Source organism: Armigeres subalbatus, chromosome 2 (assembly GCF_024139115.2).
Source record: "Armigeres subalbatus isolate Guangzhou_Male chromosome 2, GZ_Asu_2, whole genome shotgun sequence".
Lineage (NCBI taxonomy): Eukaryota > Metazoa > Arthropoda > Insecta > Diptera > Culicidae > Armigeres > Armigeres subalbatus.
Window position 1 is genome coordinate 126092686 of NC_085140.1, and position 25373 is coordinate 126118058.

The 25373-nt window shown below is 38.8% G+C and overlaps 1 protein-coding gene across 1 annotated transcript in view; it reads left to right on the forward strand.

Moving 5' to 3' along the window:
- Positions 1-3034: 3034 nt before the first annotated feature.
- LOC134210817 (mitogen-activated protein kinase kinase kinase 13) overlaps positions 3035-25373 on the forward strand; it is a 97365-nt gene continuing 75026 nt past the window's right edge. The window contains exons 1-2 of the mRNA XM_062687119.1: positions 3035-4225; positions 22299-23135. Coding sequence (XP_062543103.1) covers positions 22996-23135 — 140 coding nt within the window. The 5' untranslated portion in view covers positions 3035-4225; positions 22299-22995. The remainder of the gene's footprint in view (positions 4226-22298; positions 23136-25373) is intronic.

Consider the following 25373-nt stretch of genomic DNA (forward strand, 5'->3'; position numbering starts at 1 on the left):
GAAGAAAGGGGTCAGCTCAAGCATTACGACTGATAGAAAATATCAATCATACAAATAGTGTTGAGAGGGAGAGAGAAAGAGGGTCTGTTAACTTATTATACTATGATGTTAATATTCCTCTCGATACCAAAACTAATATTGATAATGCTCTCGTATCTTTGACAAATTCAATTGTCGAAGCCAGAGGCATTGCAGTTCCTAAATGTGAAAATAAATTCAACTCCATTATTATTGACGACGATATTCGGCTACTGATCCGTCTTAAAAATGTGAGGCGAAGACAATATCAAAGAACTCGTTATCCCGCTTTGAAAGTTATTTGGCGAGATGTGCAAAATGAAATTAAAAAACGTTTCGCTATTCTGAGAAATACCAACTTTGAGAATAATGTCTCGAAGTTGGATCCCAGTTCGAAACCCTTTTGGAAATTAACGAAACTTCTTAAAAAAACCTCAAAAGCCAATTCCAGCGCTTAAAGAGGGAAATAAAATTTTATTAACAAATGTCGAAAAGGCTCAAAAACTTGCTCAGCAGTTCGAGAGTGCACATAATTTTAGTCTAGGTCTCACTAGTCCAATTGAGGATCAGGTTACACGGAGCTTTGAAGACATTCTCAATCAAGAGAATTTTTTTTGACCCTTCGTTGGGAACTAATTTGGATGAAGTGAGATCTATTACTAGAAAATTTAAAAATATGAAAGCCCCGGGTGATGATGGTATTTTCTACATACTTATCAAAAAACTTCCTGAGAGCTCTTTATCCTTTTTAATTAATTTATTTAACAAATGTTTTCAATTGGCATACTTTTCAGATAAATGGAAAAACGCCAAAGTTGTTCCAATTTTGAAGCCAAACAAAAATTCAGCTGAGGCTTCTAGTTATCGCCCTATCAGTTTGCTTTTTTCAATAAGCAAACTGTTTGAAAAGATTATTTTAAATAGAATGATGGTTCATATTAGTTTTCGCCATGGGCACTCAACCACTCACCAGTTATTAAGAGTTACGAACTTAATTCGGCTCAACAAATCTGAAGGATGTTCGACTGGAGTTGCTCTTCTTGATATAGAGAAAGCATTTCACAGTGTTTGGCATAAAGGTTTGATTGTAAAATTGAAGAATTTTAATTTTCCTCTGTACATTATTAAACTGATCCAAAATTATTTATCAGATCGCTCACTGCAGGTAAATTATCAGAATTCGAAATCTGATAGATTACCTGTACGAGCTGGTGTTCCCCAAGGCAGCATACTGGGGCCCATATTGTATAACATTTTTACTTCTAACTTACCTGATTTACCACCAGGGTGCCAAAAATCTTTGTTTGCAGATGACACGGGCCTTTCAGCCAAAGGGCGAAGCCTTCGTGTCATTTGTAGTAGATTGCAAAAAAGTTTGGATATTTTCTCCACTTACTTGCGGAAATGGAAAATTTCCCCGAATGCTTCCAAAACTCAGCTTATAATTTTCCCACATAAGCCGAGAGCTTCTTATTTGAAACCTTCTAGCAGACATATTGTCACTATGAATGAGGTTCCAATTAATTGGTCTAGCGAAGCTAAATATTTAGGTCTTCTGCTAGATCTAAAATTAACTTTTAAAAGTCATATTGAAGGCATTCAAGCCAAATGTAACAAATATATTAAGTGTCTATATCCACTTATAAACAGAAAATCAAAACTTTGTCTTAAGAACAAACTTTTGATTTACAAACAAATTTTTAGACCAGCCATGTTATATGATGTGCCAATATGGACAAGGTGCTGCAATACCGGTAAGAAGGCACTTCAGAGAATCTATATACATAAAAATGAATTTCTGTCTGTCTGAACCTTATAGACTCGGAAACTACTGAACCGATCGGCGTAAAAATTTGTATACAGAGGTTTTTGGGGCCGGGGAAGGTTCTTAAGATGGTTCGAGACCCCTCCCCATTTTGAAAAGGGGGGCTTCCATACAAATGAAACACTAATCTCTTCATAACTCGAGAAATAAACAAACAAATAGAATCAAATCTGGAATATGGAGGTTTTAGAAGGCAAGATATGTTTCTGTGGTAGTTCGAAACCTCTCCTCTTTCTGAAAAGGGATCGTGATCTAATCAGAGAATAAATCAATTTCAGGCGACACGAAGTTCGTCGGATCTGCTAGTTCAAAATAAAATTTTGAAAATGATTCTGAAGTTGCCTCCGTGGTATAGTACCAATGACCTTCATAGAATTTCTAATATTGAGACATTGCAACAAATATCCAACAAAATAAATTCCAATTTTAGACAAAAATCGTTGCAATCTTCTATTGCAACGATTAGCTCCTTGTACCCTTAGTATAAATTAGGTCAAGTTAAGTTTAAGTTTAAAACATTGTAATTCCTACATGGTTCAATTCAACCAGAGGAAAAATCCTAACTGCCAGAGGCAATTGAAATGTATTAATAACAATAACTAAACATGTAACATAGCAAATGAGGATGATAGTGCTAAGAAAACACGGAACACCTAGTCTAAGAGATGAATGCATGTATTAGATAATTAACATATAAAATTAGTTAAAAAAATGAAACAACGAACCTTCACCATAAAACGTTCATTGGAAATAATGCAAGTTCGTGAATATAAATGAGAAATGGAAACAATATATTGTGTTTTAAAATGTCTAAAAATAGTTACGAACTATCTTAACAATCATGACACAAATGGATTTGTTTCTTAGTGAGACAAATAAAAAATGATTCTACAAAAGAAACCTGTAACGACATATGAGCCTTAATGCAAATGATTAAAATAATAATCAAACTAAAAATATACTCTATAATAATATAAATATTTTTTATTCAATATAATTCCAGAATCCGCGAACCACCACTTGGGAAACACTCCTCCACACCCATACACAACAGCAACGGATATGGTGGTCGGCCGAACGCTAATTCAAGCCACCATGCTGGATATTGGAGAAGAACACGACAGGACAGAGTATAGATGAACGACTACGCGCTCGCTGGTGGATACGGACGGATACAAGCATCAGCAAAGCGTTAGTTGGCTCAGTTCTCATTCAAATCGCTCACAGTGCGGAACGCGAAAGTTGTTTTCTGCCTTCGCGTCCATTGTCATCGGTCGCGGTGGTTGTGGGCCACGGTTTTGGCTCCACGCAATTGAAAAACGCTAGTAATTGGTTGATTCGAACGGTTTAAAGCACCCACTAATTGTCACCACTAACGAATTCGTGCTTTATGTCCACCCGTTGAGAAGTTGTTCTGAGGATAGGTTGAATGTGAGAATGCTCAACTGCTGAAGGCGATGTTTAATAAGGGCGCATAGTAGTCTAGTGGTATGTAGTGCAGATCTCCCCATCGTGGGTTGCTATGTTTTAGCCACCGCCATCTTGGGTATAACTCGAAACCATGGCCTACTGAAGACACCGAGTGGTTGGTTGGGGTATGTTGTGTTCGTTGCGTATGTGTATGCAAGTATGGGCTGATGTTAAAAATAAGGCAACACTATTCGGTGAAGGATGTTAGCGGTGTGAAATATTTTTCAATGAAATCGAAGGCCTAAGGTCAAAATGTTACCGTACTGCATACTGTGATTGGAATGTGTGCACTGGCCAAGGTATGGGGGAACACAAAGTAAAATCAATGATAATCGTCGAGAGGAAACACCAATACGGTGGTGCGAAGTGGAGTGGAAGTGGAGGTTATTGATTTTCGCTACATTTTCCGGCGCAAAAAGTGTGAGAGCAAAGGCTACAAGAAAGGAAATGTGGTTGCATGACTCGAGCCCTAATGTAGCGTAGAGGGTGGCTGTCTTTTTGGCCCTTTATTGTTCCCCCAAATAGCGTGAAAAACAACACAACTAGAAGTAGTGTATATCGGTTGGATGAATGTTGGACGAAAAAACTTCCAAGTTGTTTTATACAATTATTGCATGGAGAATAGCTGATAATAAGAAAAATTGGATAAGGGAAAATGAATTATAAAAACAATAAAACAAGCAAATAATCCATATAATTTGCCGGACAAGACAAGTTGTTTGCTGTGGAAGATAAGGGTGAGCACCACAAAAGGTGAAGAAAATAGAAAACGACTAGCGCGAGTGCGAAGACCGGTAAGCAAAGTGCAAAAAGCCCACACGGCGACAACACCAACCGTGACGACGGGATGGCATTGCCTTCCGATGCCAGCGGTGAGCGATTGCAGTCACCCTTTTGAGGATCGCGTGCAAGGTAAATAAGTTTACTTTCAGATAAATTTAGCTACCACCATACCGTCAATTTGAGTGAAATTGATCAGTTTTTCATAAGAAAATTATGTTAAGCTTTTAGTGGAATGTATTCACTTGTCATAAGACGAGTTTGTACTATTCCATTTAATTCCACTACTTTATTGTACTTTTGTACGTATTTCGACCTCAACAGTAAGGCCGTCTTCAGTCTCTCGTACTTGACTTCCCGAATAAAAAATTCCAATAGAGTTACAATAGAAATTATTGTAACAATACAATAAATTAAATTGTAATTACAATAAACTCTATTGTTGTTGACAATAGAATAACAATTAAGAATATTGTTTTCCACCATAAATCCTATTGTAAATGGCAGTTTTACAACAGAAAATAGGGGTTGTTTATTACCGTAACAATAAAATAAATCGTTTTTTTCCCAAACATTTTTTTTACATTACAATAGAATTTATTGTAATTCTATTGTCAACATTTTTCTGTCAATAGATTTTATTGTACGTTTATTGGAACAACAATAAGGCAATTTAATTGGTACAATAGAAGAACAATAGAATTGAATGTTCATCAATAAAATGTATTGTAATTTTATGATATTTTAATGTAACTCTATTGTAGTTTCTATTCGGGTTGACTCGAGTCAAGTACGAGACACTGAAGACGGCCTTACTGTTGAGGCCGAAATACGTATCTGTCAAAGGTACAATAAAGTAGTGGAATTAAATGGAATAGTACAAACTCGTCTTTAGACAAGTTCAGTTTTTCATGTAAAATTTTTCAAACTGAACATAATTGGATGTGAAATTTTCCTCGAAATTAATTATATTGAAACTTTACTGCCCCCACTGAAGTATTAAGTTTTCTTTGAAATACGTTTTCTATCAGTTGATTCTATTTGCATATAAAGTAAACTTTCAAGATGTAAAAGAAATGCAGTTTCGGAGTATATTTTGCCATTCGAATAACATGTTAATTGACATCGGCGACCATTTAAGTAGTAGTCGATTCCACCCCACGTCACGGTTCTGATGTGGTAGGCCATCGGTAGACTGTTCTAAAAGGCGTTTGAAATAGATTTCGTCGCAGTGCAGCAATTGCGTTACTATTGTGCTGACGTGTACGCTGTACTGCAATGTTTTCAATCTACTTACTATAGCAGAAGAACTTTTAACCTACGCTGATAGAATGATGTGGTGAGGATTACCTGTGGGTTGAACTTGTCCGTAGTCATAGGATAAAAATAGAAAGAGTCTTTAGGCTTTAGCTTCTATTTTCGATGTAATGAAACAACGTTGATGATGGAATGAGGGTGCATTTATGATTGTGCAAAGGTTATACAACTTTTTTCACTTCTGTTTGGGTTCACACAGCGACCAGCAGCGTTTAGATCTTACCCGTATCAGTATATGTCTATTGTGGTGTAAAAGTGCATTTATAAAAAACAGTGCAGTACCGGTTTCGTTACAGTACTTGTTTTGTTTTTCACACAAGTACTGAAAGATTTGTTGGGACGTGCATTTGTAGGGGAAATATGTATAAAATGCGCCGGTTGGGTAAAATGCGCCACCACCTTTCCTTGGTTTAAATCCCAAATTATGTCAAAATCGTAAGCATTATTTATTATTTATTCAGACTAAGGCCGAAGTGGCCTGTGCGGTATATAAGAGTCTTCTCCATTCGCCTCGGTCCATGGCTACACGTCGCCAACCACGCAGTCTACGGAGGGTCCGCAAGTCATCTTCCACCTTGCCCGCTGCGCATCTCGCCTTCTTGTGCCCGTCGGATCGTTGTCGAGAACCATTTTCACCGGGTTACTGTCCGACATTCTGGCTACGTGCCCGGCCCATCGCAGTCGTCCGATTTTCGCGGTGTGAACGATGGATGGTTCTCCCAACAGCTGATGCAATTCGTGGTTCATTCGCCTCCTCCACGTACCGTCCGCCATCTGCACCCCACCATAGATGGTACGCAGCACTTTCCTTTCGAAAACTCCAAGTGCGCGTTGGTCCTCCACGAGCATCGTCCAGGTCTCGTGTCCGTAGAGGACTACCGGTCTAATTAGCGTTTTGTAGATTGTCAGTTTGGTACGGCGGCGAACTCTATTCGATCGGAGCGTCTTGCGGAGTCCAAAGTACGTACGATTTCCAGCCACTATGCGTCTCCGAATTTCTCTGCTGGTGTCATTTTCGGCAGTCACCAGTGAGCCCAAGTACACAAATTCTTCTACCACCTCGATTTCGTCACCACCGTCACCATCGTAAGCAGCTGAAGCCAAAAAAAAAAACATTTGTAAGCCGTCAAACAAAAAAACTCAGTCAAAAACATAAAATTTAAAAATTAAAAAAAATATATAATTTTGGCTCATTCTAACGCAATTTCGCACTCAAAATGTATGCAGTTCCAATTAAGGTGCTTGGTTCGATCCTTGACCCTTTCCCATGTCGTATTTGAGAATGTCATTAACTATACAGCTCAATCTCTTTGCAAATCAATGCAGGATTCAAAATATAGGATTGCTATGACAAGATGTCTGTTATAATTAAAATAAAATTTTAAAAATGATTGGTTCACCATTGGTATTCATGCAGGCCTCATACAGGTACAAATGTGTAAGGTTGCTGTACGGGTAGCGGTGGTAGTACAGCTGATTCTTTTTCTACACGGGGGATGCGCTCCGTGTAAAAAAAGTTTTCATTTCAAAATTTGAAAATACGTGAAAAAAAGTTTTATGATTTCTCGACGAATTATGGAAAATGGAGCAACTTTGCAATAATTTTGTATGGGATTTTTTTTTACAGGGCCGTGTAAAAAAAATCCGTGTGAAAATCGGGTGTATTAAAATTCTAATTATAAAGATGATTCCATTAGAATTGCTTTGGAATTGGAATTGATCGGCCACAGCTCCTCGATAAACCTACGCTGTATAATCACGGGGTTAATCACTTCCAGTCGACCTGAACGTTTAGCACCGTCCGGTCATCTTCTACTACAAAACGCCATAGTACGCGGCCTTCCACGAAGCTTATGGCTCCTTCCGGGTTCTCTACTGAATATTATTTTCGGTTGACGCTCTTCCGGCATACGAACAACGTGTCCACCGTCCCACCGTCGTCTGCCGTGTTGTATAAGCTTAACAGCATCCAGGCCTTTATACACTAAAATCATGTGCTCCAAGGAATTATTGGATGACTCTTTGAATCAAAAAGAGCACAAACCATTGTTAAAAAAACTATTCTTCCGTTACGCATGTAGACCTTAAGACCTACTTGCTGCTCATTGTTTGAAAAGTTCAGCCGAGAGCTGGTCGTTCCACGCAGCTTTATTGTTTTTCAGATATTTGAAGGATTTTTTAACCCCATCTAGAGTAGGCAACTTGTTTTTCGGCTGCTCTTGCTTCCTTATACCGATCTCTATTTAACCGGGTACCCGACACCAACGTTCTTCTCGTCTGTCAACCTCTGACACTCCACATCGAACCAGCTTGCACATACTTGGGCTGATCGGCTGCCACCCAATCACACGTTGGCGCATCTTGCCCAACACTATGAGCCCGGTTCCCAGTTCGTTGGTGGTGCGTTTCGTTAATCAACCGCTGGGTACCAGATAGACGCGGTATGAGCTCGAAGCGTACCTTCTCACTCTAGCTGATGTCAGAAGAACAATAGTACCCAGGCTGCACTCAATATGCTTTTTACACCATATTGGGCTGCGCTATCAAAGTACGCAACCCTTAGCTGGCGGTCTTCTATCCATCTGTCTGACCCGTGGAAGCGTGAAATAGGAACTTGTGGTGATCAGAGCTATGTTGGGCGCTCCTTCCTTAATGTGTATGATTGACGACGTGTAGCCGTGGACCAAGCAGAGGCCATTTCGAGTTTCGACCTTAGTCTGGATAAATAATCATCATACGCATTAGTAAGAGTTGAAGCTTTGATCTTTGAGCAATATCATTTGAAACTGTGATATAGAAGTACTTTAAATTTGATAAATCCAGCTGTGCAGGCTTCCAGAGCGCACATTGCGCATTATGGGTCTCATCAAACTTTGTCACACGATCACAGATAGTTCGTGCTGGTGACATGAGACATTTACGATCTCTCTGTATTTTTCTCTGTCGCCTCTCACGTACATGACAAATCCGAGTGCAATGCGATTCAATTACGCATCGCAATCTTCCAAGATTGTGCATCATGCTACTGTTTCACATGCGACATATCATGAAACACGGCTCATGAGGCGGTCACATGTGCTGCCTTGAGCTGTACGGCTGTAGCAACTTTGTATTGTTTTAATCAGCTTTGTCAATTCGCTTTGTAGTAAACGGAAGAGAACCGAACCAAACTGTTTGCAGCCACTGGGTGTTAATTTGATTGCCTTCACAGAGCCCCAGATTAACCGCAACGGTTTTTCGCAAATTCAAATTTGAGCCGGCACGGCGGCAAGCCCAAAGCACCGGAATATTTCTTTCATCGCCTCTATCTGCCACGGTGGCGTCACTATCACGCTGATGTCGTCGGCATAGGCAACAAGCAGATCCTCACCACACACTAATTGTTCGAGCTTGCGAACCAACGGGTGAAAATGAACTACTCAAAATTGAGTCGAATCCGACTCATTTTCATTAAAAACGGGACAACTCAAAATTTGAGTAAAAGATACTACTTCAATAAAATGATGATTGCACTTAAACTAGGAGTCTGTTTGTCGTAAAATGCACATAGATAGATAGATAAACTTGATTCGCATCTGTCGTATTAAAAATTGATGGAAGGCCAAGCTTAAGCGAAATCATCATTTTATTGAAGTAGTATCTTTTACTCAAAATTTGAGTTGTCCCGTTTTTAATGAAAATGAGTCGGATTCGACTCAATTTTGAGTAGTTCATTTTTAGCGTGAAGATAGATGACGAATAGATGCATGGAAAGTGGATCCCCTTGCCGCACCGAACGAGCGATATCGATCGGACGAGAGAGGCGCTCATTGATGAGTAGCCGTGATGTTGACTGACTGGCAATGCGCCCGAGAAGAGCGATGAGTTTCTGGTTGAACCCGAGCGCCTGCATGGTGTCGAAAAGGAATGAATGGCGTACCCGATCGAAAGCGTTCTCGAGATCAAAGCTGATGAGTTTTCCGGGGCGACGGTGGTGGCGGAGATTGGCAATCCGATCTTTCAGAGCAAGAGTGGCCTGGAAGATGTTACGCTCTGAGTTAGAACATTTCTGCCCGTCGTTCAGTACATGGTGCGCTTGCATCACACTATCTAGCCGGTTTTTTGCAGCCCCCTGAAACGGCTGTCATCTGCATACAATATGATTGAAGCCGAAAACTTGGTGCTAAACTTGGTGCTAGCTGTCAAGCTGTGGCTTTAAGCACGGAACACAGTGACGCATGCGACAATATCGCTCGAGGAAAGATTTAATTCGAATAAAAAATTAAGAAACAGTTTTTGTTTTAAAAAGCGTACCATCTAAAATACGTTTCATAAATGTATTGCAATTATCTCTATAGCTGATTCGTTAATTTCAGATACACATGTTTCGTTACAGCGCAAAAGTTATCAACACTGTATTTGTCACAACAACAAATGCCAAATTATTAATAATAAAAAAATTGTCAAGTCTGCCTGATACCCATGTTGATATCTTGACGATTTGATAGATGTCTGAAGGAATTTGACAAATATTTGGCATTGTGATAAAGAGTGGGCCTTCAATGGATCAATCAAGGTAACTCATTTTGCACTCACCGCATCAAAACAACGGCGGCACTGTATACGGATATTTCTATTCATGTGTGTTTGACAGAACATGTCTACAGTGGCGCAATCTGTTCATTTCATAGCGGCAGTTTTTGCTTATTGATTGGTCCATTTCTAATGCATTGTTCTGTTAAAAAACCAAATTTTGGCAAGTAGAAAAAATAAGACTGCAAACCAATTAACTGATTGAACAGCAGTGATTTTTTTTTCTCCAAATTTAAGAACATTATTCTCGTACACAAAATTTGTTTCTTTTGATTCAATCTGCAGAAAATAGAACAAAGCTGTGCAACAGTTTTGAGTTTTTGAATCTGAACTTAAATTAATCTGAGGCAGCTGCTGGGATAATGCATGTTTCAGGTTCATATTAAAATTAAATGCAGCAGAACAATTTGAATCACTACTAATCTGATTTAATTCTTAGGTTACTTAGGATTTTTAAGATTAACTCATAATCGACAGGTTTTTCGTCAGCTAAAAGAACTTTTTTCCGGTGCATGATCATTGGCAGCTCGATAGTTTTTATTTTAATCTCCTGACTTTTACGCTAAGTTTAAAGACACTTTATACTATACTATATTTATAGTGTCTTTAGCTTCCATTATGCTTCAAAAACTATTATTCTGTCAACACACAAATGGACCAGTTTAAAGCAAAATTTTATCCACAATGCGACATCCACTTCCAGTTTGATCAGATCAAATGTAAAGAAAAAAGGTTCCAATAGTGTTTCATAAAACACCTGTCGATGACACGTACAATGATTAAGTAGATCAATTTATCTTAGTTTCGACGCCCACATTATAGTGAGCTCAAGTTTGTAACCAAAGAGTTAATGCGTCAAGATCAAATAGATGAATTCAGTTCGTCAACTGAAAAGTTTGTGTCCTGTCTCATATCTCATAAAAGCAGTTCGATAATTATCGATTAACCCTGCTTGCAGGGCAAGATTACTTTTGATAGATTTACGTTTTAATGGTTTTGGGAGGTGCACCAGCCTTTTTTAAGACTGGGCATTTTTTAAATCTTCGAACTGGCACTTTTAAGTTTAGGGTAAATGATGCATTTTGGACTCCTAGAGGAAGTGCTGCCCAATATCCGCTTATATCTTTCAAATGAGACGTGTGATACAAGCTAAAATCACATAATTTCATAGATGAAAGTCTTATTTATGAAAAGGAAGTTTGAAATGGGCATCAGATGTTTATAAATCGCTGAGATATTTAACTATCTGAAATGAAAATATTCTTCGTTTTGGAAAGTGCAACATATTTTGGACGCCCAAATGTACAGTAAATGTTTCAGTCTGTTCAAAATGAATTTTCAATTTGCACAGGTCATTTGAGCTCTTATCTTTCGATTGACATGCATCAATAAGAAGATTGCAGCGATTCAAATTTGCAATTTTGACATGAACTGATTGTGTTCGTTCTGAGTTATTCAATGATGAATGCTTTGAAGCGTAACGCATTGTAACGCTTGCCTTCTTGAAAAAATTGATTTCATTTAACATTTCATCCAAATATCATTATTTTCGAACAGGAAACTAGTCAAACACATTCGCAGCAATCTTATTTGCATAAAGACCATGCGGGATTAGGCAGCGGCATTGAATTTAGTTCAGATATCAATAAAATGTCAACAGGAGGGTCCAGAATATGTAGGGCCCAAATCAAGTTGGTTATCCTAATTTTTCGGTAAATGAGACGTACCTTGATGTTTGTTTTCATTCGGATTCTGATAAACTTATTTCTCGAATAGGCTTAGCCGACCCTGTAAATATGCTGTGAAACAATATCAAATTTGCGGTTCAGACATCCCTAAGTTGTCCAAATCGAATGATAATTGACAGAGTTACAAAATATTTATTTAATTTCGCTCAAAATTTGCTTAACCCAGTTAATGTGGTCATCTACAGTATCTTACGAGCGCTAATGGCCGCTTATTTTAAGCTATTATAGTGGAATGTCTGGAAGTAATTTGATTTAAAACGGAAATATTATCCTTAGACTTCTTGTTCTTCATGCAACCTTTATTCGCCAATAATGCGATGACAAACGACACAAGACAAACGTCAAATAGATTGCACCTTACCAGAACATGTTAAATTGTGGCGGCTATCGAAATTAATTTATTGTTTTTGATAATTTCGGTGATAATTTCGGCTGATTTTGATGATAATTATATTGTGGCAACAATTACCGCACGTAAAATGCTGGATAAATGACGAAAACAGAACAATATAACTTAAGTTATTGAAATTTAAATTTTCACGATCGAAAATCATTTTGCGATACATAATTAAATACCCGCGCGAAATGTACAGTACAATATGAACGGAGCTTTAAACTTCAAGAACAGCACTAGCGCCACACCAACAAACGGTGGCTTCAAGAACTAGTGCTTGTTTCACGGGGTTGGTTTTTTGAGGATGCGGGAGAGAAGTTTGTAGTCGCTGCTCAGCAACGATATGGGCCGATAGGCGGGCGCCGTGTTATCTCCACCCTTCTTTCGCACTAACACGATAATGCCCTCCACGAAGGCATGTGGGAAATTGCCGGTGAGTGCTTCATTGAGAAGTAGATTCAACTCTCGGTGGATTACGTTGAACATGCGGAGATAAAACTCACGCGGAATCCCGTCGGCACCGGGGGATCGTTTTGGCGCACTCGCTCTGATCAAGGATGTTAACGATCATTCAGTAATTTGCGTTCGATCATTTAGTAGTTTGTCAATAACACATTCCAGAAGCTTTATTTAAAAATATGTTGTATGGTGGACTTTTAGTACGAAGGTTTTGCTACAACTTTGCCTAATGGTTCGTTATTAGAATTCAACTAATAACTGAGTTTGAGCGCTAGTTGCAGTAACTTAAACTAAATGATTGGAATTTTGTTATCATTTAGTCTAAGTTACTGAAACTATAGCTCTAACTCTGTTACTAGTGAAATTCAAACAACGAGCCATTAGGTGGAGTTATAGAAAAACCTTCGCACTAGAAATCCACCATACAACATAATTTGAAATTCAGCTTCTAGAATGTGTTATTGACAAACTACTAAATGATCGAACGCAAATTACTGAATGATCGTTAACATCCTTGGCTCTGATCACAGATAATATTTCTGCCGTCGTGATATCTTTGGTGCATCTTTCGTTCAGTGGGTCGTCCGGTGGGATAACTCGTTCGCAAACAAACCCGTCCTCGTTGTTTTCTATTGCTTCTTCCCAGTAGAGATTCGAAAAAAAGGCAAACAGGCATATCGTCTTATCCTGGACTCTCAGCGCGATCAGTCTGCCATCTAGACTCTTTTCGATGTGAGTTACCGGGATGTGCTCCTTCACCGCAATAGCTGTACCTCTTCTCGTGTGGTCCACATTTGCGAAAACGACAAAGCCAGGCAAGGATAGCTGTTCGTTCTCGACTTCCTGCAGACACACGATATCGAGGCTTTGGCTGCTGATGAAGGTTCGGAGCCCGTGGATTTTCGTGGGGTTCGTGATGGTTCCGATGTTTATCGACGTTGAGTTGACTAGTTGACGATTCATTCTGCTCATTGCCGGCTGTTCGGCTATGTGATCGAAATGCGCTAATATGCATTCTAAAGACGTCGACCAATACCACTTCGGCACTCTGTGCATGTGTTTGTAGCGATGACGACGATGAGCTGCATGCGTGTTGTGTTAGCAATAGCGGGCTAGGGGCCACCGTTCGAACGGTGCTTGCAGCTGGCTGATTTATTGTGCCAGACGGTTCGGTCTGAATCGCCGGCTTCGGAAGTTCGGGGAAGGCCTCCAGCGATGTTGGTGGTGGAGCGACAGATCGCTGGCCGGTCGGTTTGACGATCGGGGTAGTATAGGCTTTGGTAGCTTGCTTTCGTAGCTCGACGTGCTTCGCCACGTTCGCGTAGCTTTTCTGCACCAGAAGTTTCTTGTTTTACCTACAAGATATGCCAGTGTGGGTCTGTTCCTAGCAGTGTTTGCATGAGGCGATCTACCCCTTGTAGACGATGTACGCCTGCTGTCCATCTATCGTGACCCACGAATCGATGTTTCGTTGGATCAGCATACGAGCCGACCAAAACGCGAGCGGAATCCCACCGAGCTCGAAACCAACACCCCACGTCAATTCGCGCAGCGAGATCACTTCCCCGAACGCTCTGAGGAACTCGACGATCTTTTCTTCGGGTACATTTTCCGGCAAATCGTGCACCTTCACTTCGACACTTCCATCTTCCATGGTAATACGGAGCTTGTGCTTCTTCCCTGCATCGTCCACTTCATGTTTTTCGTCATGATCGTCCACTATTTTTTGTGCGAGCGTCAGGTCTTTGACCACGATGGCACTGGAGTCTCACTACATCTTCTTTCTTACGCCCTAAAACTGTGCGGCAAAAGCCATGCACCTTCTCGAAAGACGGCTTCACAGGGAAACGCGAGTAGTCTATTCGAAAAGTATTTTCTCGCCTCATCGCGGAGCACTAGAATCACGCGACGCGGCACGGGTAGGTAAAAATAATAAACCACTGATGAAACGCTTGACTTTCGGAGAGCGGAATCGAACAACACGTCTAAAGCTGTAACACGTCTAAATCATCTGTATCTCAGTAACGGATTGACGTACAAATAAGGTTAATACATCAGAACAAGGGTAATTCACTGTACTTTATAGAAAAAATATTGAAACAAATCATTTCTTCTTCTTGTTTCTAGTGAACATTCGCACCTTCCTCGCATCAAAAGTTGCCCACCTCCGGAGTCAACTTCCTTGGCACCGAGCTGTTTTTTCCACTTTTCTTAAGCTTCCGCTTCATTACTGCCCAAAATGTCTCGATGGGCCGGAGCTGTGGGCAGTTGCGTGGATTTATGTTTTTATCGATGAAATCTTCGTTATTATCGCGGTACCACTGGATGACTTCCCGGCTGTAGTGGCAACTCGCCAAATCTGGGGGGACGGGACCACGGTGCCCCCGTAGACCGTTATTATAAAATAAAAATGTCCATCAAAACCAAGTACAGGGCTCGATTCCTGTGGTAATTCTGCACCTCTCGACCAATTTTTAAAAAAATCCCTAGGAGGAATCTTGAGAAATCTTGATTTGATGTTTTTAATTAAGAAATTTCAAAAGAATCTAAAATACCTTCAAAGCCGTCCAAAAAGTGGTTCAAGTTGTTTTCAACCAGTTTGCATTTGTTGCCTTTATTACATTTATAATTTTTTACAACTGATTAAGCTCACCAAACTGACTTAGGTATGATTTTTGTATGACTTGAAGCCGTCTGCATTCAAGAATGCCACCTCTTGTTCAGAACCATTCATGAATTCACGTGCAGGCTGCAGGTTCTTTGTTGAATGTTGAATTCAGATTAAAGTTTGTATTTTTTTTATTGTATTCACAAATGTATTCAAGCATCAGAAGCTTAAAGATTTGTTTAAAGTGGTGTAGTTGTTTAGCATTATATAACAGGTTAGATCTTCGTCAGATGCTGTAACAATTGAATTGACTGAGCTTTATCATATTCTGAGATTTCCCCGCAAAAGGATCATCGGACTGGTAATGACTCCAAAGATGGCGGTAAGGAAAAGCTACGATTTTCAAGAGTGAGCTCGGCATATAGAATGATTTCTCGAGAACCAAGGAAAACATCAGGAAAAATGCACAAAAGAAAGAAAAAAATACAAGCTTTGTGCATATAAAGATCAATAAAGAAATAAAAGAAGTCGACCGAAATCTAACCTGGCAACAGGTTAAAGCGATAGCCGGGCATCGCTCAGGATGGAGATCTTTCAAGTCGGCCCTTTGCACCACCGGAGGTGTACAGGATCCATAAGTAAGTAAGTTTGTGCATATTCTTTTGGGTTTTCGGTTACGACGATGAAATATTCAATTTTTGAACTTTTAAAAACACTTTAATAAAGGAACAAAATGAACCTTCGCTAATCTACGACACTACACATCTAGTCGGAATTGTAAATACGATTTTTAAGTTGCTCGAGAAGCACCATGTGAAGCAAATTTATGGGTGAACCAAGTACAGATGAGGCATCAACAAATTGCACAGAGTTCACTAGAATCCCGATCTTTCGGATTACGTTATTACTCTGCTTAAACAATAACAATTTTCTAATTAATATTTCAATCAGCAGGTTCTGAATGATTTCAAAAAAGTGTACGCAAGATACAGCGCTTTGAAACTCGAGCATAGTTTTGAGGAAACAATTGATGGCTTTGCTAGCAGCTGGAAAAAGCCGCAGCTTCCATTCACGTCAAAGTACCATATCTTGAATTATCATGTTTCAGAGTTCTGTAGAGGTACCGGAATAGGTTTTGTATGCTTTAACCTAAAACATGCTTTTTCTAGTCTGTTGATTAGAACATTGGCGAGATTTGGCAGCAAAAATCGGTTAATAAGTGCCGTGATCGAGTATAACAGCTTCTAACTACTATTATTCTACACGAACTCTGGTCTTACTTCTCTCCATAATGAATATAAACACTAAATTAAAATTAATTTTTACCTTTCATTCTATTAAACATTGAAAGCAACTCTTATACTAAACTCGAGCAAGTTAGCTATACAAAAACATACTTAAGTCAGTTTGGTAAGATAAATCAGTTGTAAATATTTATAGTTCTAATAACAGCAACGCGTGCTTAGGGCCATCTTTGGTGTTGTGCAACAGAATGGTGTGTGGCGACGAAGGATGAAACAAGAGCTCGCCCAGCTCTACGGCAAACCCAGTACTCAGAAGGTAGCTAAAGCTGGAAGGGTACAATGGGCAGGGCATATTTCAAGAATGCCGGACAGCAACTCTGCAAAGTTGGTGGTTACTTCTGACCGGCAGGTTCAAGAAGAATTGAAGGACATCTATTTAGGTGAACTAATCAGGGTTTTTGGTGATATTTTTGGATTCTTATATGGATTCTTTTGAAATTTCTTAACTAAAAACTTCAAATCAAGATTTCTCGAGATTCCTCCTGAAGATATTTTTAAAAATTGGTCCAGAGATGCAGAATTACCACAGGAATCGAGCCCAGTACTTGGTTTTGATGGACATTTTTATTTTATAATAACGGTCTACCGGGGCACAGTGGGGACCTTTATGGGCTTTATGGAAGGTAGACCACGGTTTTTGAAAAATCCTCCTTGTACAGCTTCGAGTCCATCGTCTTATTCGTCACAAACACTTAGGTCTTTGCTCCACAGCTGCATATCCCTTGCCAAAATCATCTGTTTTTTTGCAAGGTTGTCCAAAAAGCAAACTTAAGCTTCGCACGAACTACTCCTCATGCCGTCGCCATGTAGAATTTTTGGCTAGGAATCTGTCCGAAATCCATTTTGATGTAGGTTCCATCGTCGATTAGCAGGATTATCAACGTGGGTGTGCAGATTTTTTCTCTCCTTTCGGCTTCCATCTGGAATAACTTTTGACTCGCTGTACGAAACATCGTGGAATTTATTCCACAGCAAGTGGGCGCCTAGGTAGACAAACCGCTGTAAAAGAATTCTTGCAGTTGTTACTTCCGTTGTGGTCAAATTTACTGCATCTGAAAAATTGTATAGGCTAAGATGGTACTTTAGAAAAAAAAGTAATTACTAATATGAGATATCGGCAAAGACGTTGTTTTTGTTTCAATTGAAACCTCTGCAAAATTCATAGATATGTCAAGAGCAGGGATTAAATTTAACATTTCATTATCATTTAGTATTCAGCCAATAACTCACTCCAGAGTGCAAATTCCAATATGTGTTACATATATGGTGGACTTCTAGCGCTATGTCCCCTCTACAGTCTACAACTTTGTGTAAGAGTATATTGCTCTATGTTTAATATTTAGAGCGTAAAACGTTAGTATCGCCTATTATACTAAATGATAAAAGTGTTATTAACATTTAGTATGTCAAGCGTTTCACGCTGTAAATATAAGACATACACACATAACTCATTTTACAGTATTCGGTAAATTTTAACGAAATCTCAACAGCAGAACTGTTCGGTAATTTTTTTTACAGATTTTTTGTAATTTTATTAATTGCTCAACTCATTGCTTATTTACCGAACAGTTCTGCTGTTGAGATTTCGGTAAAATTTTACCGAATTCGGCGATTTATTTTAAGTGTGTATAGAGCAATGTGGGCTTAGACAAAGTTGTAGAGGGAACATACAGTCACCGGCATAATAAAAAGCCCACTTGCCGTTTTTCATACAAAATGGTCAACTTTGGAGATCTAGATCTCGATTGCGTGTGAACCAATTTTGCTGAAAATTTGACCCGATCTCAGATATAACTTTACCATTTTGATTCATAGGGTAAAAAATTATTGCGGAAATACCAAAATGAATTTTTTGACAAAAATTTATTTTTTAAATATTTTGAATTCTATAGGTTGTAAACTGATGACTTATTCAGCAAAAACGCGTTATATACTTGTACACTAAGAGTTGTAGTTTTCAAGATATTTTAGAATCAATTTTTTGACAAAAAAATCGTTTTGGTATTACCGCGATTATTTTTTACCCTATGAATCAATAAAACTTAGGTGTGGTAAAATTCAAGTTATATCTGAGCTCTGGTCAAATTTTCAGCAAAATTGGTTCACACGCAATCGAGATCTAGATCTCCAAAGTTGGCCATTTTGTATGAAAAACGGCAAGTGGGCTTTTTATTATGCAGGTCACTGTAGCGCTAGAGGTCCACCATTATAAACATATTTTGTAGAGGCGTCTCGTAACCTCACTTTTTACCTGTTCAATGACACAAAAGCGGTTTTTTTTATATTGACAAGTCTAAAAGAAAAGAAAATTTCCAGAGCCGATTAAGGTGGTTATACAACAAAGCCACAAATCGGCCATTTTGGAAACCACGTGTTTTTTCTCGTGATTTTATAGAGCACGAATTTAGAGAACCACAACGCCCATGGGGATGAAACATCCGTAGATCGTTTGCTTACTTATGCTAAACAATCGACTTTAATTTCAACATTGTACGAAAATTATTACGCTAGGTTTGAACTTTTGATAATACGAGTAGAAAACCGAGTGGTGAATTTAAAATTCACCACATGGCTTGATTATGTAATCACCTTAAGATAATCATAATCGCGTGCAAAAAAATTGCAAATACATATTAATTCGTTGCAGAGCTGTAAATATTCGAATATTTTTTGTGAAGCCCATCGGCCTTCTTTGTCACTGCACCGTCAATTTTCGGAATGAATATGGGTCAGTGAGTATTTACTTGAATTTTACAAATTATTAAATGATCGTAAAACTGAACACATGTTTAATGATTTAAATATATATAATGATTTAAATATAATTAAAACTCTGGAATGAGTTAGGTATTAGCTTAATACAAAATGATAATGAAATGATAAGTTCAATCTTTGGTCGAGAGCAATCCAAGCCAAGGGCAATTCCAGATCGGATTCCGTTGGTTTCTGGTTTCGTGTTGCTAGTACCAACGATAAAATTGTGAATGATGAAGGATAAGAATAAAAGTTTCTCTACGTCAAATTTATTGTAGTATTCTTTATTGCAGCCGGCTGCCAAAAAAAGATAATACCGTTCTGATTCATATTACGAACACTTTGACACATTTATTATGAGCGTCTATTATGGTTTGTTGATTGTAACTATCAATATAAAATGATTTATGATCACGCTTTGGAAAAAATGGCTCAAACTTCAAACACTAAAACAAAATTCACTAGAATACAAAATTTTAACGTAATCTCGTTGTTAGACAATCATAATGACTTCAATCTGAACGCCTACCGAGAAAGTTTATTTTTCAATAATAGAGAAAAGTTATAGATAAATTACCATGTACGAATGTTCCGAGTGTGGGTCTGTTCAGGATTTGAATCAAAACGGTATACACAATCTCTACTGGCCCGTCTTTCATTGACGTCCAAAGCCGGCGACAACGACGACATCAGCGACGACTGCTTGTCTGCCAGTATGTCTCGAACAACTTCTTGATCGATATAATAGTGGCTGGTACGTACATACGTATTCCAATGACTGCTGCAAAGACAGAGCTGTGTAAAAACATATAATGACCAGAAGTAGAATTATTTTGAATTCGCTCACTTCTTCGATTGACTACGAATTTAATTCTTCGAATTTTGCAGACTCAAATTAAAAACAATTAGTATATTCAATAGAGCAGAAATAATTACAGAAAATAAACCAAATCAATAAACAATTAAATGAAGCCGTACATGTTGAGCAAAATTCACCCTTCACTTTTTATGTTTAATTAATTTTACCTCAACCGTACCACAATGCCTGCTTGGGGCATGGTTACCCCTATACGAATGAGCAACCTATTACGCTACCCCTGTACGCAAAGTTGTCCAATCTTTGCTTGCCTTCATGTGTATTTGGAACAGTTATGCGTACAGGCGGCAATTTATAGTCAGGATAAAACTGAAACCGAGTAAAATTAACTAACTTCGAAACAACGGACGGTAACGAGAAACGTAGTCCGCCATGCATGTCACTGTCAGTCGATTGTAAACAAAGTAGAGTTCATTATGCTGCGAAAGTCCAACTCCAACATCTTACTATAATCTGAGCTGCTTTGCCACCATGGCGCTTTGGGATCGCCTTCTTTGTTCTTACAGTACAACAGCAGTAGGTCACGTCTTGTTTTCTTCGCCCACCCACGCTATTCAGTCGGGAGGACCAGGAATAAGCTTTGTTCTGTCCTTTACACGCTTCTTGGCGGAAATTCCTAACGGAATCGCTGTGAGGGAAGGGAAGCGTCATGTGCTTATCGAACGTGCGTGGAAGATAAACCGACAATGTTTTAAAATTAGGTATCGGACTCGCGGACGTGCGATGGTGGGTGGTGGTGGCGGTTGATGACTCTGGAAAACGTGCTTATCAAGTTTTGCGTGCATATTATATGTTAAAGTTTGACGTAGTGGAAGAAGATTTGCGTCATATGGTTTTGTTGTTCTATTTTATGACTACAATTAGAACAATGCACATATAATAAGTAGCAACGAGTGATGTAATCAACTGGGTACGATGTGACGTAACAAAACTGTGTGACCCGTTGGAATTGCATAAGTCATCCTCTATCAGCATTCAAGATGCCAGAAAACACCATGCTGGTGACTGTTTCCAAGTTCCGGAAATTTTATCGACTTCGCTGAGCGTAAAGCCACACTAGCCGCGATGCTAATACGGAAGCTGCTATGCTAATGCGGAAGTTATTAACTATCGTAGATTATGCATTTCTTTGTATTTCTATAAATATCCTAACTTCTACTTACTTTCTCATAGAATATTTACATGAGCGATTCAATAGAAAACAACAATTTTCTATTTAAATTTTTTATTTTTTTCAGTTCATTTGGACATTTAGCTATCCGTTTATCAAACAGGCTTCATAGATTTGTAAAATATTTTATTTTATTCAACAGTTGCTTTAAATAATTGAAGCAAAAATTCTACACACTTACAATATTACTGGTGATAAATGTTGAAGGTGATGCCGAAACCCAATCGTTGCAAATCATGTTTGCTCTATTATTATCTTATTTCCAACGATATCTTTGTCGCATTGAATTGTGGAAGACGTAAGAAAAAAATCATTCCAAATGATTTCCGTAAATCGCATTTTCTCCTGTTCGCTATAGCTGATTCCGATGTTCATCCCTTCGGCTAGGATAACACTTTGCTGTGCAAATAGCTCCACTATTTCCCTCCTTCGTATCCCGCATCTCGTGTGCATCAGACCGTATCGCGTCCCCTATTCAATTCGTCCTTCCATTCTGTGTCTCCCTGAAGGATGCACGCATGCGCCTGATATATGATGGAATAGACTGGTCCTCAATCACAAGCGACCCCTTTTAATTAATAGTCAACCCAATAATTTTGAATGGAACGGATTGAAATAGCCGAATTAATGAACACTAAACTGCGAGACGACAATACCTCAATCAGGGAATGCAATGCCATCAAACAGATCAGCTTATTAACAATAATAATCACGCAAACTTTGAAGGTATGAACATAAAATCACCCACACAAATCTGAGCCAGCCTATTGCAGGAAGCGGCGTTCTTGATAAAGTGTTACGTCCCTTTTGCTGACTGCTGAACGGCCAGTTTCAGTCTCAATAGGGAAGTAATAATTGAGGGCATCTCTCTTGGGAAATTCAACTTTGAAATTACATACAGAACTTCTGGACAATTTGCAATTGTAAAAGTAACTGCTTGTCGTTGCATTTCTACCGTTGAATGATTTATAATCTCTTGTAACATTTCCATTTCATTCCAGAACTTCGACCACTCCGATGTACGTAACTAGCGGAGGAAAATCGATAGAAGCATCTCGTCACAATCTGAAGCAAATGTGTGCGGTGTGATCAACATCAAGCTCTGTTTGAAATTGCGGTGCATCGTCCGATGTTCATAGAAGTGTTTCATTTAAGAGTGAAAAAGGCAAAGGGTATAATTATGAAATCCTGCCGACCGAGGGGAAAAAATAATTGATTGAAAGTTTCGTGATTGATGTTGGCACCTGCCGAAATTCAGTGCAGTGCACAAGTTGAAGAGCTTCGCATTTTTCGGCATGTTTTTCGCGGATACATAACGTGTGAATAATTCATCTTTCAGCTTTTGTTCACAACGAATCTATTCAAAGGGGTCCGATCGATTGAAAGTGAAAATGGAAGCAATCGAAGGCGCCAATAGATTCACCATTGAAACCGACAAAAATTCAAAAAGAATAATCATAGAAGTGGCAGAAACGCCTCAAGGTTGGCTCACGTCTCAAAGTGTCTAAATAGAAGAAGCGCAAATAAGCACACATAAATTTGGTGCTCAAGTAATGCAGTAATTGTGAATTGAAGTGTAAGTGCTGAATACAATCGAAACAAAAAAGGGGTCGTTGTTCGTTTGGGGCAAAGGGCGTGGGGTTGGTGCGATAGTTTTGGCTCACTTCGAGCAAGCAGCATATACGCATCAGCGAAGATATGGAGTACAGTAGAGGAGAAACCACTTCCACCGGTAGTACCGGGCCGCAGCAGCAGATGGCGCGGATTGAAGATTACAGCAACGTGAGCACGTCGATGCAGAATCTAGCGAAAGATGAGCCAGATAATTTAAAAAAGAGGTGAGTGAGATTAAAATATATTATTGATTAACTTTTAATTTGTCAGGTATGTATTAGCCTGAGAAGGATCTGCCAACAACAAAAGTCACTTAATTGATACAAAAAATCTACAAAGCTTTTTTTATTTAGCTTTATTATACAGATTTCAGCCCTAGGCTGGCTCATCTCTGAAATATGCAAAGCTCACAAAATATATCTACCTGTCTAATGTGACCATCAAATCAAAATGGACTGAGCTGCAATCGTTGGAAATGTGTACAATACATACATAATTATTATATATTGCAAATTATCTTGCTCCGTTTTGTTCTTCGCAGTACGTAAAAGGTGTTTCCATTCAATTTACCGAATGTATCAATTCATTCTCCCCTTAAGCGATCTACCGCCACTACCTCCGCAAGCTTTGATTCAAACTCGATTATTTCAGCGTACTTGGTATTTATCCAACTCAGCAAGCCTAGGAGTTTCAACAACTCGTGCTGAAAACAATATCTGTTTGCAACTTACTAGTTGCGCTAATTAGGTACTATTAATATTGTTTTTGCATCCATGCATCTAACATTTCAGATTTAATGTTCTGCCAATCATACATAATACTACATGTCGTCTACAACACCTTTCCACTATGCATAGACGACGCCTTTCTAAATCCTTGGTGAAAACCCAAGTATTTCTGTACCTGGCCAGCCCACAAAGCTTTGTTCTTTGTGCCTTTTCATTCCAGTCGGATTTTTAACAGGTTCTAGTCCAAGGGATCCCCAAAGTGCGGCCCTCTAATCCATTTCTTGCGGCTCGCGAAGGATTTCTGAGAATACACTACATGTGGTCCATTAATAAGCATTATATGTGAGGAAAAGTGTTTTAAATATCGTTCCAAATATTTCGGTGTGCTCGGAAACTTGTCGAGTCCATATCATTATGAAATTCAGAATTTCATACAGAGATGTTATGTAGGCCGATAGCAAATATACTCCGATGTTATCGAAATTGTGCTGGATTATTACCTGCATAAAATACGTTGACTATCAACTACATATTCTAATTCTGTCAATGTACTTTTCTACGATTTCTACGAAAAATATTTATCGAAATTCAAGATTTTTTCCATCCTTAGAAACCCGAACAGATTTTGCTCGGAGTCCCAAATGGATTCTGTTCTGAATACCATTCGTATTCTTTTCAAAATCGCAAACAGATTCTGTTCTGAACCTTCAAACGGATTCTGCTCAGAATCTCAAACGGATTGGGATAAGAGTCCAAATGAGATTACGTACAGAATCTCAAACAGATTCTGTTCAGAATCCTACACGACGGACTCTATTCAAAATGCCATACGAATTTCTAAAGGATTCTGCTCCGAATCTCGGCCGGTATTCTGTTCGGACTCACGAACGGATTCTCTTTAGAATTCCAAACGGACCATGTTTAAAACTCCGAACGGATTCTGTTCAGGATCTCAAACGGATTCTGATTAGTATCTCAAAGGGGATCTGTTCAGAATTCCAGACGGATTCTGTTTAGAATCTCTAACGAATATTGCTAAATAACAGAATACTGGGTGGATGATTGTTAGAGTCTCGAGCGGATTCTTTTCAGGATCTCAAACGGATTCTGATTAGTATCTCAAAGGGGATCTGTTTAGAATTCCAGACGAATTCTGTTTAGAATCTCTAACGAATATTGCTAATTTACAGAATACCAGGTGGATGCTTCTTAGAATCTCGAGCGAATGCTGCTCATAATCCCAATAGGGTTTTTTCTTAGAACTCTTTCGTTATTAGCTACGACAAGTTATAGTGGACAATAAACCTCGAGTATAAAAAAATAGCTCGAAATTACAGAATCGATCGGCAAATAATCATTTGGAAAAACGGCTTAGAATATTTATTCCCAACTGAGTCGGAATGATGCTATAATTGTCAACTACAGCGATTAAACCTGTAGATAGAAACCCATGTACTATGTATTAAAAAAATTTATTTGAAAAAGATTCACAGGAATAAAATATGTTGTTCAAATATACAATATCTTTTAATATTCAATGAACTGAAAAACAAATGTTGCAAATATACGCTTCAACAGCTTAAAATTTCTGTGCGGCGCTTGATATTAAAAATGCTGGGGACCACTGTCTAGTCCGTGCTCTGTGGTAAAGTTGGGTCGATATATGTACAAATTGTATGGAGAAATGCGTATACCTACCTGGATACCTGGTTAGCTACAGCGTCGATACACCTA